The sequence below is a fragment of the Amphibalanus amphitrite genome, unplaced genomic scaffold (genome assembly GCF_019059575.1).
Source record: "Amphibalanus amphitrite isolate SeventyFive unplaced genomic scaffold, NRLGWU_Aamphi_draft 000856F_arrow, whole genome shotgun sequence".
Classification (NCBI taxonomy): domain Eukaryota; kingdom Metazoa; phylum Arthropoda; class Thecostraca; order Balanomorpha; family Balanidae; genus Amphibalanus; species Amphibalanus amphitrite.
Genome location: NW_024882350.1, coordinates 102,716 through 121,118, shown reverse-complemented (window position 1 = coordinate 121,118; position 18,403 = coordinate 102,716). Strand labels below are relative to the sequence as shown.

Sequence of the window (18,403 nt, the reverse complement as noted above, 5' to 3'; positions counted from 1 at the left end):
TGCAGCCTACAAATCACCATGCAGCCATTCAGTTGTCCGTCTAGTAGGCATAGAGGGCAGTCTGAGCTCCAGCACTTGACCCGCGATATTTCATTAGCCGTGCAAAATAGACAGCAAGATAGTCTGTTCAGCATCATTTGTCCACAATCACCTCAGAGGCCAGCTCTGTCGATTTGAGCAGGTGTGTCTTGAGTTATATCCCTGGCAGGCCAACGTAAGTCCGCTCCGTGCCAATGTCCCCGATCACCTCAGAGCTCTGTCGATTTGGGCAGGTGTGTTTGAGTTCTCTTCCTGAGAGGTCGTGTCGGTAAGTCCGCTCCGTGCCAATGTCCCCGCGACATTCGCGGCATTCTCTCGCTCATTCTCTTCGCCACGATTACGGTCAGGATGAGTCTCGTTTACGGTGACCCGGGATGACCCAGCCCGCCCCGCCCACTGCCGTAGCCTGACGTGGACTTTGCCGGACTCAGGTCAGCCGCCACCAGCCCAGCTGCCCGGGTCTCAGTCCAGCCCTCGGCACTGTCTGCAGCGGGAGCGGTAACCGTCCGTCCAACACTGGCGGCCGCTGATCGGTCCCGGCCGCACCTCTAGCGCCGCCAGCCGGCTCCATCGCTCCAGCCGGCCGCTGCACCGATGGCCGCTCAAAACGGTCTCATCACCGGGCTGAGCACAGCTCCGGCTGCCAGCTCGTGGAGCGATCACATATGTCAGTGACAGCCGCCGCAGCTCGGAGCCGGCCGGCCCGGTAACTGCCCTCCCGGCAGCCCACGGTCCTCCGACCGGTGACATCCAGCCGGGTCAAAGGACTGACCTGACACCGGCGCGGCGCCGGTATAGGTACCGTGGGATAGCGTCACGCCGAGCCCTGACGTCATCGGCGCCGGGACGGTCAATGCCAGCGGCAAGCTCCACCAGCGCAATGGTGTATTTTCGCGACCGCCTCACACAGAATCAGTGCATATTTCTGGGCTGACTGGGATAATTCGCCCACTGGGATATTTTGAGTCACTTTCGTCCTCTTTCATGTCCGGTAACCCGATTTATTAGATTTTATCCGACAGTCCCCATCGCCGCACGGCACTGGTTCAGTATCAAACAAACATGCGGATTAAATTTCACTCAGAGGCGTTCGTTGGCGTACCTGAAATCCTCACTTTCTGGTAGCGAGCTACGACCCAAAATTAGCCATAGTCCAGGCAGAAATAAAAGTACGCCCAATTGAGTGAAGTGTCGACCCAGAGTGTTGCTAATTTTCATGGACCAGGCGGGAGCCCTGTCACTGAGGTCGGCGTGTTTGGAGCCTGCTAAACTGGGAAGCTATCCGGGTCACGGGTCTGTTCCTAGCGAGGACTCGGGAGAAGCCTCTCATCCAGTATTCAGGGAGGCTCGATTAGCCCTCTGAACTTGGGTCCACCGGGAGGGACCTCATTTCGATACGGGATGTGTGAAAATAGGCGCGAGTCGCTCAGTCAAGTCTGCCGGGAAATGTCACTCTTCCCTGCAGGTTTATGTATGGAAGACTCTGAACGATCATAGCAACTGCAAAGCACCTTCAATCAAGGACTGCGCTCAATGTGTGGAAGATTAAGAAGGCAAAGGGCGCTGATCAGCGCGGCGGACGCCTGTGTCAAACTGGATGGATAGATTTAGATACATATGTACATATAGAGACATACATATAGGAATATGTCCGGGTAGCTGGACACTTCAGACGAAGTGGGGAAGGGAAAAGCAAGCGAGGGATTGTGAGGAAGCAATAGAAGGAACTGCTGCCGTAAAATGAAAAAGCAAAACGCAAAGAAAAATGATAAGGAACACCGTGCCGATTTTCACATCACATTAGCCATGAAACAATGAACGAAAACAAGCGGAAACGCAAAAATTCATCATCTATTTTAGATCTGTATACGATCTCACACCAATTCCGCGATCCCATAAGCGTCCAATCTTTCCCCAGCCATCCACATGATTGAGTCGAACGCCATAAAATCATGGCTGGCCATCGGCTGAATTTCACGGACGAGTTCCTCGTCGCCGTATTAAATTCCGATCGCTACGAACTGCGATGTCACCGTTCGGGCCACACGCCACCCAGGGGGACGACGCATCTGTATTATAGAGCCGGACGAATTAATTCATCCACCGGGACCACACCCAATCCGACATTTGGTGCGGCCATTTGGTACAGGTCGTAGGACATCGACGACATATCACCAGCCGTTATTGAAGATATGCTTGCAGCCAGTTATGTCAAATATCACGGATGGCGGCCACTGCGCAGAACTTTTAAAATAGAAGAATCAATATTATGCAGTCATTAGTGGCTGACCGTGCGCTGCTGCGGAGCATCATAATCACCAATTCATCACCAATCCAGGTGCTCTACAGGTAATCCTGGAAGTTCAGCACAAGATCAAACCCAGCGTCGGGTTTAGCCCTCGGTTTCCGACTCTCAACTTCCACAGCACACCGCAGCACCACGCAGTACCGCCAGCCATTTCATACCCGAGCTGTCAGTGACGCGTGGCCATTTTTAGCCGGAATTTCATTTTCCGTGTGCCAGCGGGACCCGGGCGTCACAGACAACCAAAGCCATTCGTCAGTGTGCCGCCAAATATACCGTCTCGAACGAGCTCCCTTCAGCCGGCGACTGCGAGTCGCACTGATGTGCAGCTCGGCTCCCATTCTGCAAAGCTGTGTGGTGGGAGAGCGGAGCTGTGGGACGGTCTAGCGATGGGACAGCGCTGGAGCGGCTTTACCTCACTGTACCGCCGCACACGCTGGCTGACCGGAGCTTCCGCTAAAGGTCAGGCGGCGTTGCGGCCGACAGGCGAGCGTGACACCGCCGACAGTGCCACAGGACCGATGGGCGGGTGGCACGCACCGGTGCCCTGCCCTGACCAGTGACCGGTCAGACCCGCGTCCGTCCGGGTTCGGGGCTGGGGACGGGGAGGAGCGCAGGACGGCGACTTGGGGGTGTATGAGTGATGGACAGGGGGCCGGGGGGTGATCTGGGGATGGTGGGTTGACTTGGAAGACGGGGCGAGGTCTACATAAAAGTGAATGACGACTCATCTGCTTGTCTTGTCCATGGATTTCTTTCCAGATGAAAGAGATCTACATAGTTCTAGCGGCCCGGGACGTGCCTGAAAAAGAGCGACTAGCACTTCTCCCTCTGCTCTCCCCGTCCAGAGCTGACCTTAGTGAGGTCACGACAGCAGCCGCAGCCGCCACGTCAGTGGCCTGATCCGGCCGATGACGTGGCCATCAGCGAGCTGATGTCACGGCCCGCGGAGCCTCGTTAGGAGCCCGGCACCGGCCCGCGTCGCCGACCACCCCGATAGGCGGTCCGACGTACCGCGACATATGATAGCAGTGTCGGTCCAGACCCGCCGGCCACTCGTCGGCCATTTATCAGTCGCTCTTCGCGCCCGACAGCCCGCTGTCACGACGACGATACAGCGACGCGGACAACAATCACACGCTGTACTGCATCGCCGCGGGCTACAGAGGCCGCGCGCCGACCCCGACCTCAGCGGGGTCAGAGGTCAGTGCTCCCGGCTGACCCTCGGGTGTCCCCGCGGGCCCTGAGAGGCCGTCAGCTGTGCCAGGGGGGGGGGCGTGCCCCTCGCGCCCCGGACGGACGGACATCTCACGGGCCACTCATCCTTATTGCATGGCTCGTCCAATAACGCGGCCACCGTCTGGCCAGGGGGAGGAGGTCGATCGATGGAGCCGGGGGGGGGGGGGGGCGTCCCGGGCGGCCACCGGTCACGGTCGGTCATGACGTTCCTCCGGGGTGAGAGGGGAAGGGGAGGGCGACGGAGGCACACAACACTGAATGGGAATGCCGAACATTGCAATGGTGGCGCCAAGCCATGGAAAACATTGGGGTGTAGGTAATTCTTCTTTGCCAATTATCAAAGCTTGAAAGCTACGATCCAGCCCACCAACACAAACAAGCAGTTGCTTAGGTATAGCCTTTTATGAAATTCCAATAAAGATATGGTGGAATGCTGGCCAACAGCGGTTAATTGAGAGGAAATACCTACCTGCCACCGCTCGCATGAGCTTATTAACTATGACGTCAGCAGAGTTATTCTAGGCATGAGTCAGGTATAACGGTTTGGGTATCAGGTTCTTTGAGAGAAAATGTGCCACAGATTGCCCAACTCTGGCCATAAATACCATCCCAATATAGAGACACATCCGAGACGGAATTCTAAGAGGCACCAATGGCGGTGCCAAAAATACCGTTACAGCCCGGCCAATCACCGTGTCACAGTGGGCCAGGCGCATCAAAAAAGCGAAATTAAGTCGAAAATCAACTTCGGTGAAATTCCTGTAATTATGGGATAGAGTATTGTAAAAATGTCCAAAGTTTCCGAATAAGCAAGTTTCCTTTCCCCAATGTCAAGGCAGATAATGCTATAACGTCGCAAAGTAGGACTTACCGACTGGAGTTGGAAATGACTGCTGTGTACCATATTCCGTTCCCCCGATTCAAAAGCTCTCAGCGTAAAATTATTAAAGTTATTCCGTACAAAATAGCTTTAAAAAAACAGCAAGTATTTCTGCGCATGTTTCTCGTACTCAAGTTCCCGGGAACTATTTCATGCTTACTAGTAGCGGTGGGGTTTACAGTGCCTGTTCGGAACCGTGGTAGTGCAACAACGCAATGAATTTATATAAGGATATAAAGAAAACGTCACCGAACAACACGAAGATATTTGCTGCCTGACTTTCCTCAAGGTGTATAGCTTGCTGCCCAATGCAAATATTTTGCGCATTTCTGCGCGAAATGGACAAATAAGGGTTTAACCCTCGCCGGCATAGGCCGTTTTGCATCCCTCGACGGTACAGGGGGATGCGACCCTCCTCGCGTTTGGCCCCTAATTGAGCTAGAGCCTCGCGGAAAAAAAAAAAACATCGTGTAGGTCGTCACGAGACGAAGCCAACGGTACCCGGTTTTAAGGTCAAAGGTCAAATGGTGACCTCTGAGGTCAGGTCAATGGCCGAAAGTCGGGACCTGTTAGAACGTCGTATAGTGTGGCTGCTAAGGGTTTTTTCGGGATGCTGATCACGAATATCATGTTAGTTTTGATCACAGATGATGTCTTCATGCATTTAGGCTAGGTCGGGTCAGCTCAGGTCAGGTCAACCAGTATGGGTCCTGCCGGGTATTCGTAGTAGGTGTCAACCCGCCTCTGACAGCTTCGTAACATGTTACGAAGGCACCAAAACTACTTCGTAAATGTTCAAATGGTTCCTAAATTCGAATTCAGCTCCAAAAACTAGCCCAGAAACATGTAAAACTCGAAAAAGTGAACCGAGGTCATCGAAGGTCAATGACCTGACCTGACCTTCAGGTGACCTTTACACCCACCCTAATGCATGGGACCAACATCATATCACATGTCTGAACGCTTGAAACCACGAAAAGACTGCAAACGCGCGGCCAATGCGGCATAGTGCCCGCCTGTCCCAGGCATATGTGCAGCGCAGAAATTAAATAATGACGTCATAGGTCAGTGACCTAGCGTAACCAATCAAATTTGAAAATGGATATCGGATTCGGCTTTAGCATGATATTTTACCCTGTAACGAATCATTTTTGGCACCGCAGCTGTGCTCATTGATTTAATTCCGCTTTTTTGAAGCGCCTGGCCCACTGTGCGTGTGTAATACTGCATCGGCCTGGGCAGGTCACCATCCGTCTAATCAATCAATAACTTGCAGCACAGATCACAAACCTGCAGTATGGCAAAAACATGCGACAAGGAGACGTTCGTTCGTCACAATTCTCTACGCTTTATCCAGCCGGAGAGGATCCGTGTCGTTTCAGAGCCGGCAATATCCGGCTCATACACTGCTGGCTGGAACGATGGTGTCACCTTGGACATTTGAACATGCCGTATGAGCGTAAAAGGGATATCCAGGATGTCCACCAGATAAGAATAGAATACAGCTAAATTTGATCTAACTGCGGGCGACGCTGTCGGCAATATCCGCTCTGCATGAAAACCAGGTGCGACACCGAAATAGAAATGTTATGCAGCTAGAGTGGCTATTCTGGATTTGATAACTTAAGTAGTCTCAGCTGAGAGCAAATATAGCGCTCTGTAACACAGGCTAACGGTGAAAGTTATGCGCAAAAGGAAGACAGAGGATCCAAGTTCCATGACGGCGCAAATATTAATCTACATTTATTAGGACGCTGCATGGCTACCATATTCCAGAGTCGGCTCTGCCGGTAAGTGAATTATTGAACTAATGCAAGCCATTATGCAGGAATACATAATTTATCCACATCTGTCGTCGCTACGTCTGTCGTTTGTGATGCAGCATGCCGGGTGAAATGTGATTGGCTCCTGACGGCTGCACTCCATGCATAGCCACTTCTCCCGGTGACACCGCCGGAGAAGGTGGGAATTCAGCCGGAGCAGTCGGCAGCTTTTCTTCCACATTATCCTCGGAGGATTTCTGAGACGGTATTTTCATAAGCCGGACCTCACGACGAGGCACCAGATAGGGGGACGTTTTGACGGAGTTGTAGCGCCACGGCTTTGACTGAGTGTGATATAACGCAGCGCTGCGACGTGCGAAACGACGGAGTGTGGGGACGCTCAGAAATCGCAGAGGTAGCACGGCTAACCTGGGGGGGGGGGGGGGGGGGGGAACAGGAGCAGAGCTTATGCAGATAAGTACCTAGAAGCACTTAGAGCGGGCTACTGCAAGGCATGATCGGGAGAATCACGAATAAAATGAAGCAGTTAAGGCTTGTGCTCACTGCTCAGTAGCTAAAACACATAGGATTCGTTACAATTGTGTTTCTCTTTTTTTTAACAAACCTGAGTTGTCTGATAGGACACTTAAGTAGCAATGACACGCCGAGCAGTAAAAAGGATTAGTCGCTACAACTAAAATAATCACTAGCAAAATTGAAATGCTGGTACAGTGGTGCGCACTTCCGAGCACGTCCGTTAGATACAATCTAACTTCCTGTGGTGACGCCGTACCATCGTGACATAGCCTGGTATCAGTCCACAACTATCGTGCTATCTCACTATCGTGGTGACCGCCGGCTTACAAGATGAAACGACAGGCACAGCCGGCGGCCCGCATCAATGTCTTGACCTTCAGTCAACGAGCTGAATAGTGTTGGCCACTCGGGACTAGTGATGTCAATTTCAGAAATTTTGGAAACCAATACCAAACCGATACCGACCAAAACCACTGACAGTATACCAAAACCGAACCGATTTTCAGAAACAGGGGGAAATACCGACTAGATACCGAAATCAGGGAATTATCAAACAAATGCTTCAAACTTTCTCAAGACAGATGATAAGCCTTGAAAGGTACCTAATACTTTGAAATAAGGTAACAAAAACAAATCAGGCAATCTCTTAATTATTTGCATTGCAAAAAAAAAACATTTATAACTTATTTTGTAACTATTAACAAATATTCAGGTCAGTTATTTTACTGGAATGTGGATTCAAGTCAACTGCATGAGGTGTTAGGAAAATAACTTGAACCCTGAATCTTGTCCATGCCTGAACCATCAAACCTTCTTTCAATTCAAGTCATTCATTTCGAGTGTGTTATCAAGATCCAAAAGTGGTGACCCAATTGACAATGATGGGCTACACCTTGGGCTGGCTACAACATTAATGTAAACAAAGCCCATGACAATGATACCTACAGTTAAACCCAAGTAGCATGGTGATTGGTGACGATACTGACGCAGCCAATTTTTCTTCATAAACAAATGTGTAACACAACAAGACTTGATAAATAATTACTTACGAGGCGCACTGATGGATAGCAGACACCACTGTAATGATATCGCGATGAAATCTAAGTAAAATGTCCATAATTTTACGGAAGCATTGACACACGTCACGTGTCATCTCTTCCATAATGGCGGCCTTACAGGTGGCGGCCATTTGCATTAATGATTAAACTGTATAAATTAAAGTTTTTCTTTTCTTTTTTGCTTAAGTCCACTGAAATCAAAATTCCTTGTATAAATTTTGACATCTTTAAATTAATTCAAGAAAGTTGTAGGCCACTTTTGCTGAAAAATGAAGTACCAGAAAAACATAGTTGTTCAATTATTTTCAATTAGTTTTTGAGCTATATCGGTTCCTCAACCTGGCGCAGCTGCGACATTGAAATGTTTTTAGATGTGTTCAGTTTTGAAACTGCTGTGTGCGAGTCAAGCCAAAAGCCAATTATATTTTATGAGTGCTTATGATTAAATTGCTAGCGATCTGTATCTGTTGAGAGAGCAGAAAAGAGAACACTAATTGAAGAAAATAAATTATCCACAGGATCATGACAGCATCGCTCACTACAAGGCTTTTTGAAGTTGAGTGAAGTTGAAGATTTGTGGGGTGATGCGGGTGATGATGAAGTGACAAATGCTGCCTTAAATATTAGATGATAATGGTGAAGCTAGTGCTGTATTAAACAGGGTTTTGGATAATGTAATTGCATTGCAGTAAAATGGAGAGGAAGACAAGGTCAAGATCAATCACAGACTCCTCAAAACAAAGTCAAATTTGTTGCTAATAAATGCTTTGGAAATTTTGAGAAAGGTAGTTTAAGGATGTTTTCCAGCATACAGTGAGTTAAACATTAATTCATGTTTATGTCTTGCACATTGGCTTTCTTTGTAGGATAATTATCCTCATGGTATTGGAATTTGCTAACACTGATAAGTTGCCATTTAACATTGGTAGACTGCTGTATTTGATATTACAGTTGATGTGTTTGCCCATTCGTTGGGACATCACATGCATTTTGATCATGCATTTGGGAGAAATGTGTCATGATTGCCATTTTTCTTCACCCAGTGTCATTCAGCAAAATCAAATTTGAGTTCAGAAGGTTTATCAAAAATGCTTTCAAATATTTTATGACAGTAGTTGATTTTCATGATACCGACAAAATACCAAATGCTTTTGGTATATAATACCGAATACCGAATCAGTATTGGTTCGGTATCGGTATACCGAAATTTTGGTAACCGATTGTAGTCTGTGTCTTAGTCATTGCGTGGTTCGAGCGATGATGGTGCGCGTCGTATTGCGAGCCAGGGTCTTATGGCGACGGTGAGTCGGCGGAGGGAGAAATTGATCAGCCTTTGTCTAGGGTTCAGAATGACGTGATATGACGTGATATGACGTGTACAGAGGTATGATCTAGGCTAATGTGGTGAAGCCGGGCAGTGCGCTCCGGGACACGAGCGGGTACGGGTGTGAATAGAGGCATCTGAGTGTACTGGACTTTTTGCATTACTACAAGCTATTTCGGCAACCATGTCACAGGAAAGCGCTGTGGCAAGTTCGGCGCTGGACATGCGGCTAATCCCCGAGTTCGATGGCGGTAACGCCTCTGTGGAAGAGTGGCTGGATAAGACGGAGCTCGTCTGTCAGCTGCGCGGAGTGTCCGACATTCAAACCGTCGTCCCCCTGCGGTTGACCGGCGGAGCCTTCAGCGTCTACCAGCAGCTGAAGCCCGAGGAGAAGCTGCAGTACTCTGCCGTCAAAGCTGCCCTGCTGCGGGCGTTCGCTGTGGATAAGTTCCAGGCGTACGAGGAGTTCACGGCGAGAAGACTTCGTGTCGGCGAGAGCGTCGACGTCTACCTGGCAGACCTGCGGCGGCTGGCCTCCCTGTTCGGCGGGCTCGGCGACACGGCGCTGATGTGCGGCTTCGTGGCCGGTCTCCCGGATGCGGCGAGGCATACCTTGAGGGCCGGCTGCCGCATGGAGAGCCTGACGCTGGCCGAGCTGGTGGAGCGGGCTCGGGCGCTGATGGCAGAGAATGCCGTCGCTGCAGCCGCTGCCGCCGCTGCGCCGGCCCGTTCCCGCCACACGCCGGCGTCATCACGGTGTTACCGCTGCGGTCGAGCCGGTCACTTCGCTCGTGACTGCCGGGCGGAGAGGAGAGCGGACATCATCTGTTTCCGGTGCGAGCAGCCAGGACACGCCGCGGCACGCTGCCCGGAACGGATGCCGGGAAACGCGTCAGGAGAGGCGGTGTCTGCGCCAACCTCCTCTCGGGCAGCCCAAGAGTAAGAGGCGCGCTACCGACGGTGCAGCTGCTGGTGAATGGGCAGCGCAGAGTGGCTGTTATCGACTCGGGCTGCAGCTGCACCATCATCCACGAGTCGTGCTGCGCGAGCTGGAGACGGTGCGGCGTGACTGTAATGGCCGTCAACGGGTCCCGGCTGCCAAGCAGCGGAGTAACGGAGGTGGCGGTTCAGCTGAAGAGCGGCGGGCCCGCGGTGACGCTCAGCGCCGTGGTAGTGCCGGACAAACCACTGGGCGTGGATATGCTGGTGGGGATGACCGGCATCGCGGCGCTGGGCGGGGTGACAGTGCGGGCGGCGGACGATGTGGTGTTCGGTGCCAGCGAGAGGCCCGACGTGGCCGTGCCGGGCCCGGGAGGGGTGCCGCCGCGATGCAGCGCCGTGACGCCCCCGGCGTTGACCGTGGAAGAGCGAGACTTCACGGTCACTTATGACGCGAAAAGTCAACACTGGACGGTGGCGTGGAAGTGGCGGAACGGGGCGGAGCCAGGGTGCCTGAGGAACGGTGTCCCCCAGTACAGCGTGCCGGCCGAGGCACGGCAGGAGTTTGATGCTGAACTCCGTACATGGATCGACAACGGCTGGCTGGAGCCGTACGACGAGACGGTGGACGGGCCGCCGCGCGGGCTGATCCCTCTCATGGCTGTTGAACAGCAGAACAAGACTAAAGTACGACCAGTCTTAGACTGCCGCGAGCTCAACAGCCATGTGGAGGCACACACGGCCGACGCTGACGTATGTGCCGACACGCTGAGGAAATGGCGGCGGCACGGGGCCAACGTCGCCGTCGTCGACCTGAAGAGGGCGTACTTGCAGCTCAGGACCGATCGTCGGCTGTGGCCGTTTCAGACAGTCGTGATTGATGGCCAAAGGTACGCTCTTACCCGTGTCGGATTCGGGCTCAACGTCGCGCCTCTCATCATGAAGGCGGTGGTGCGGACGGTGCTGCAACAGGACCCAGTGATGCAGGGCGCCGTCATACCGTACGTCGACGATCTGTGCGTCAATGAGGACGTGGTGAGCGCGGAGCGCGTGATCGCCCACTTCGCGAGCTATGAGCTCCAGTGTAAGCCGCCGGAGCGGGCTGCGGACGGAGCGCGGCTGCTGGGACTGCGTGTGGAGCCAGTCGGGGGTGGGCTGGCCTGGAGGCGTGACAACCCAGTCGGCTCACCGCCCGCGGCAATGACGCGGCGCTCCGTGTTTTCATGGTGTGGTCGTATCGTGGCGCACCTGCCGGTCTGCGGTTGGCTGAGACCAGCGACAGCGTGGCTGAAGCGTCGTGTCAACTCTCTCACACGCGGGTGGGATGACGTCACACACGACGCGGCCCTGCGGGAACAGCTGAAGCACGTGGCTGAGCGACTGGCGAGCGAGGACCCGGCCCGTGGGCAGTGGTGCGTGACTGGGCACCGCGCCGTACTGTGGACGGACGCCAGCTCGATAGCCGCCGGCGTCGTGCTGGAGAGCGAGGGAGGTGACGTCATCGAGGACGCGTGCTGGCTCCGCCGGGACGAGGCCACCCACATCAACATGGCGGAGCTCGACGCCGCCGTGCGGGGCATCAACCTGGCCCTGGCGTGGGACATGAAGACCATCGAGCTGAAGACGGACTCCGCCACTGTTCACCGGTGGGTCAGCGACGCTCTGAGCGGGCGCGCGAGACTGCGAACCAAGGCACATGGAGAGATGCTTATCCGCCGGCGGGTCGACGTCATCAGGCAGCTGGTCGCAGAGCTGGGCATTTCTCTCACCGTGTCTCTAGTCCGCTCGTCTCAGAACCGTTCGGACACGCTGACCCGAGTGCCGTCCCTGTGGTTGCGTCAGGACTCGCAGCCAGCGGACCAGCGGCCGAGCGATGGACAGCCAGTGGCAGCAGCGGCAGTGGTTGGATCGGAAGTGGGAGACGGCGGCGGCGCCGTTACCGTGGACTTCCGACAGGCCGTCACTGACGTACATGTCAGGGCGGGTCACCCGGGTGTCCGACGAACGCTGTATTTCGCGCGTCGGGATGTGTCATCGTCGATTTCCCGGAAAGTGGTCAGGGAAGTGGTGACGGCCTGTGACGTCTGCCGCGCGGTTGACCCGGCGCCGGTGACCTGGAGGCACGGGTCGCTGGCTGTGGAGGGGACGTGGGACCGGCTGGCCATCGATGTCACGCACTACGGTGGTCAGTCCTACTTGTCGGTGATAGACTGTGGCCCGTCACGGTTTTGTGTGTGGAGGCTGCTGCGGCGGTCGGACGCGGCGACAGTCACGAGTGAACTCGAACAAGTGTTCGCGGAGCGAGGCGCACCGGCTGAGCTTCTGGCGGACAACGACACCGCTTTCCGCAGTCGTCAGTTCGCCGCTTTCGCTGCCCGCTGGGGAGTGCTGCTGCGTTTCCGCGCAGTGCATCGCCCCAGCGGGAACTCCATCGTGGAGCGGAACCACCGCAGTGTCAAAGTGATCGCGGCGCGGAAGAAGTGTGGCATCGGAGAGGCCGTGCACCTGTACAATATCACGCCCCGTGACGGCGGGACGGCGGCTGAGGCGCCCGCCAACGGCATCTACCGCTACCCTGTGAGGGACGCCGTGAGACAAAGAGCTACCGCCGGAGCGTCCGAGGAGGCCGTGATAGGACGGCCGCCAGCCCGGCGGGAGGGCGACTTCCAGGTGGGGGACGCCGTGTGGGTGAGGCGGCCGGGCACCCGCTGCACCGAGCGGTCGGTTCGAGGAACGGTGTCTGGCGTGGTGTCGCCGCAGGTGGTTGAAGTGGGCGGCGTGCCTTGGCACATCAGAGACCTCCGCCACTGCGGTGACACCGGGGGACCAGCAGCAGGCCCTCGGACCCCCGACCGGGGCAGCGGGGGCCTACAGGAAGCGGAGGAGGACCGTGCCGGGTCCCCGATCGTCATGACATTCGGTTATGAGGGCGATGGCGCGCCGGGGCGCCCGGTGGAGGAGGCTGATGATGCGGGTGGTGAATGCGGCCGGTCTGAGAGCGACAGCGGCGAAAGGGTGGTGCGCCGAGGTCAGCGTAATCGGCGGCCGCCTGACTTCTTCGGCCACGTGGTGCCGATTGATGCGTTAAACAGCAGCAGCGGAAGTGATGATCTTGAGGATCAGGGTGAGGTGTAGTCTGTGTCTTAGTCATTGCGTGGTTCGAGCGATGATGGTGCGCGTCGTATTGCGAGCCAGGGTCTTATGGCGACGGTGAGTCGGCGGAGGGAGAAATTGATCAGCCTTTGTCTAGGGTTCAGAATGACGTGATATGACGTGATATGACGTGTACAGAGGTATGATCTAGGCTAATGTGGTGAAGCCGGGCAGTGCGCTCCGGGACACGAGCGGGTACGGGTGTGAATAGAGGCATCTGAGTGTACTGGACTTTTTGCATTACTACACCGATTGACACCACTACTCGGGACTATTGGGCGGCCTCGGCGAGCGGCGAGGGCCGGGCAGCGGCGCTCCCGACCACACGCCGGCGGGCCATTGCAAAACAGACATACATACTGGCGCGCCGGCTGAAACGGGATCTGTTGTTTTCCGAGCCCGATCCGCAAGATGTATTTCAGGCCAACCGGCCTGTTTTCCATTTCGCTGCTGGCATTTGAAGCGAACGCCTCAGCCCGGGAAAAAGCTAGGCCACAGTTTGTTATTCGGTGGCTAACTGATATGGAGAGGACCCAGATTTACGGTTAGAGCTGCGACTGAACGGAACAGTTTCAGTTTACGTAAGCTCCAAATGCCTCCGGAATGTCACATAAGCAGAACGGTGCGAGCAAGGAGCGTGAATCATCAATAAGGCGCCTGAAAAGTCCTGAAGGGTGGCATTTGATTGTACAGTCATCCTCTGGATCCCCGCATGCCACTTGTGTTGCTAATTCACTAGCGAGGCTGTTGACATTTTCGTACTAATAAACCTAAGCCAGCCTATGACGCCGCAACACAACTTCACTGACTGAACACTTAACAAGTCCTAACGAGCCTGTTCACTGGCCCAGCTGACTGGAGTATCGCTTTAGGTCAAACCGCTGCCCGGGACCTCTCCTGTTACCTACCCCGCCCCGCCCAGTCACATGACTAGCGTGGCAGCCAGCACTGCAGCAACCGACACGGGCGAGAAACGAGCACCAACCACACCGGCGTGATAAATGACACGGCTGTTTTCGTAGCGGGCGCGCTGTTTTCGCAGACGCGTCAACACGTCGACCGGTGAGAGGCAACAGCACGCGCCGTGTTTATAATTTACCTTTACCCGAGCTAACGAGCCCGCGAAAGGTCACGGCGCTGACATTGCAGTGATGCCACGGATAAGTGTCAAAGCTCAGAGCGTCGAGGAAGAGCGCAAGAGGGGCAAGTGAGACGCTCGACCAGCTCGGGTCAGCAGCAACCTTCAGCGGTCCGCAGTATAGGGGAGGCGAAGGTCATACCCAGAAATCGACCGCGGTCGCCGCCCAACACAAGCAAACAGCACACGAGTGCGCCGAGCGGCGGGCACGGGGCCCGAAATACCCCCGCTGCCGGCTGAGGGTGGCCAGTAGGGTGCCGGGCGACGAGGAAGGCGGGGAACTGGGGGTGGCGGAGTCACGCCCCACCGAGTCGGCCTCGGCTGGCCTTCATATACCATAGTGGGTCATAGCGGGCCGACGGGACGTAGACTGTAGCGACACACAGCGAACCGAGGTTCCCTGTAGGTATACGTTCGAAAGTCCGTCCAAGCGGTCCCGATCGGCTTTGGCACCTCTGATGTGAAGAGCACACTGAACTCGAAGAGCACGACACTGAACAGATCAGAGCGCAGTCCATACGTCACACCAATTACTTATCGGAAGCAATCCACACATAAATATTTCAATATAACCCCAGCCTACGTAGACAGTAACCATCATGACCTTTCAGTTGGCACAGATAGTTTGTCAGAGATGATTCAGCAGACACCTCCCGGACCCAGTGGGCGGCAGTGGGCCATGGGGGTAGTGGGCCGGGTAGGGGTAGTGACCGATGGGGGGCAGATGGGCGGTAGGGTTGATCAGACGGTGGGCGGTGGGCGATGGGCGGGGGGGGGGGGGAAGATGCAGCAGCGCGGCGACGGTGCAGCGATCCGGACCGCAGCGTCTACACAATATCCAACTGCGGCGCGGCGCGGCCGAGCAAGTTGTTGAACTCTTTCCCAGCGAGTTCACGGCGGCCGGCGCGCCGGCAGAGCGGTAAAGCTCAGTTTAGATCGTCCGCACGGGGTCAGGGTGGTTCGGAGGTGCCGGCAGCACACCTCACCAGAAATAGCCAGTCCGCCGGGCTGGGACGGGGGTGGGTGAGCTGGGCGGTGGCAGGGGAGCTGATGCTGACTCAGTGGAGCCGGCCCGCGGCCGATGATAGGCGGTCGGTGTCGATGCTGCCACACCACCACTGCTGTATACGGCCCCCATCAGCGGTTTAGTGGACAGCCGGGCCGGCAGAGGCGGCGGAGCACACCCCGACGGCTCGGCGGCGCCGACGGCGTACATTACGGCCGCACATAAATCAGGGGCCGGCGGCAGCCGGCGCGCCGGCCAGACTGCACAGTTGTTCGGTCAGAGCCGCCGGCGGCACCCCGACCGACACAAGTGGTGCTCAGAGTCGTCAGCGATGGAGCGTTTCAGACATTGTTCCGTGGAGGAAACGACGCCAGCTGTCAGCTGGTCTCAGCCAGCAGACGGTCCTATAGCAGGCGCCGAACTAGTCATTGCTTCAATGTTTTTTATCAGGTATCTGACTCAACATCACAGTCAATGGCGTGCTCCCATAGCATATAGAGAGCACTCCTTCGGAATATTGACATGCATAGATGATGAACACTTTTTATGTCAGGAGTTAATAAGCTATAATAAGCGGCGTGACTCGTGATATTTCAAAATTGTATGGTCCGGATATTCCTGCACTAAGAAAGAGATCAGGGGATTAAAGTTGCCAATATCGAGCGTTACGACAGTATCAACTACTGACATTCTCCAAATTAACCCATCTCCTTTAAAGACATCATCGGTGTCGTTTACATTTTCTAAGGAATTGACTAATTGATTATGCATAAGAAACTGGCTTTGTCACATATATCGTTTTGTTGAGACGGTAAGCTATCATGCCTCTCCAAACAAAACTCAGATGCTTCATCGTCTTTTTCAACTTATGTGCAGGGATGCTCCCAACGCGGACAATGGCGGCGAGACAGCTCTGCGCCTTTGAACAAGAAGCGCCGACGGAGTGAAGGGCTGGGGACTTTACCGGCACTCGGTGAACAGGAGTTGTCTGCAGGGTACCAAGGGAGACGGCATTGTGTCGGCTCTGCCACTCGTAAGCCGCGGCTCACGGCCCGCTGTCAATGGCCGGGCACGGCAGAAACCGGCGGCCACTACACACAGAGAGGGCTGCAGGCCTTCCAGACGCCGCGCCGGTCCGGCGGGCCACAGCCAGTGGCGCAGCCAGGGGGGGGTCAGAGGGTCAGCTGACCCCCCCGAAATTTCTGTCAGGGGCCCGCTCGAGAGAGATAGAGAGAGAGAGAAAGAGAGAGAGAGAGAGAGAGAGAGAGAGAGAGAGAGAGAGAGAGAGAGAGAGAGAGAGAGAGAGAGAGAGAAAGAGAGAGAGGGAGGGAGGGAGGAGAGAGAGGTCCTAATCTAACCGGACGAGAGAACTGGCCTGGGCCCCCTGGGAGAACGGGCCCGGGCCCCCCGTGGATGAGGCCGGGCTCCCAGGAGAACGGGCCCCGGTCCCCGGGTGGACGGGGCCCGGACCCCCGATTGGATGGGGCCCGGGCCCCGGGAGAACTGGCCCGGGCCCCCGGGAGAACGGGCCCGGGCCCCCGGGAGAACGGGCCCGGGTCCCTGGGAGAACGGGCCCTGGCCCCCGTGGATGGGTCCGGGCCCCGGGAGAACGGGCCCCGGGTGGACGGGGCCCGGACCCCGGTTGGATGGGGCCCGGGCCCCCGGGAGAACTGGCTCGGGCCCCTGGGTGGATGGGGCCCGGGCCCCCCGTGGATGGGGCCGGGCCCCCAGGAGAACGGGCCCCGGTCCCCGGGTGGACGGGGCCCGGACCCCCGATTGGATGGGACCCGGGCCCCCGGGAGAACTGGCCCGGGCCCCTGGGAGAACGGGCCCTGGCCCCCCGTGGATGGGTCCGGGCCCCGGGAGAACGGGCCCCGGGTGGACGGGGCCCGGACCCCCGGTTGGATGGGGCCCGGGCCCCGGGAGAACTGGCTCGGGCCCCTGGGAGAACGGGCCCGGACCCCCTGGGTGATTGGGTCCGGACCCCCAGGAGAACGGGCCCGGGCCTCCCGGAGAACGGGCCCGGGCCCCCGAGAGAACGGGCCCCGGACCCCGGGTGGGCGGGGCCCGGACCCCCGGGTGGTCCTCGGGCCCCCGGATTGATGGGACCCGGGCCCCCTGGTGGACGGGGCCCGGAACCCCGGTTGAACGGGGCCCGGAGCCCCAGGTGGACGTGGCCCGGGCCCCCGTGTGGATAGGACCCGCGCCCCCGTGTGGATAAGGCCCGGCCCCCTTGTGGATAGGGCCCGTCCCCCGTGTGGATAGGGCCCGGACCCCACTTATGCTGGAAAATTGACGTTTCGGACAGATTTGGGACTTAATGCTTTATCTACATGCGGCACGTTAAACTTTCGATCCAAATTATCACCGGTGAACCCGGGCGCGGGCAAGGTGGGGTGGTGGGTCCGTGGTGTCATTCGCAACCAGCTCTGCTTAGCGGGGCACCCGGGCCCATAGCCACCCATTCATCCATTCGGACAAAATTTCTAAAAAAAAGTGCCCTTACGGGTGCACGTGGCGCGTGCCATCCCTGCACCGCACACCATTCGATAGCCCGTTCGATTCTCTACACGATAGGGGAGAGTGGGGTAATTTGGCCGCTTTTTTTAGAAAACGATATAACTTAAAATTGACGACACATTTCTGCATTTTCTCAACGCTGGCAGGTGTCGCATTCATTTTACTTTACTGGACAGTGAACTTGAAATGATAGAGTAATTACTTATATTGAAATTGTGACGTATTACAAAGGTCTGCAAGGCGGCCAAATTGCCCCACTAGCAGGGTTATTTGGCCGGGGGTGTGGGGCAATTTGGCCGGTGTTAGTTTGCGGTTGGGATTTTCTGTTATATTGCGATTCAGCTTCAGATTCAGCAATGACGTGTGTCCTATGACGCATTTGCCGCATTTTGGAGGTTGGCTCAGGGGTCACAGGGGTCAAAATAGCCAAATTAGCGGCTCTAGATGCGATCACAGTTTTTTTACGAATAACTTTTGAAGTAATCAAGCTATGCCAAAACTT

General features: G+C 55.9%; 2 protein-coding genes across 2 annotated transcripts in view; one reads left to right on the top strand and one right to left on the bottom strand.

Moving 5' to 3' along the window:
* LOC122367188 (cAMP-dependent protein kinase catalytic subunit 1-like) overlaps positions 1 to 18,403 on the bottom strand; it is a 51,469-nt gene that overhangs the window by 21,008 nt on the left and 12,058 nt on the right. The gene's annotated exons all lie outside the window — the stretch shown is intronic.
* LOC122367187 lies at positions 9,252 to 10,613 on the top strand. Its single transcript, XM_043340080.1, has 2 exons — positions 9,252 to 10,001; positions 10,074 to 10,613. Exons 1-2 carry the CDS (start codon positions 9,330 to 9,332, stop codon positions 10,086 to 10,088), a joined length of 687 nt encoding a protein of 228 aa, XP_043196015.1. The 5' UTR covers positions 9,252 to 9,329; the 3' UTR covers positions 10,089 to 10,613.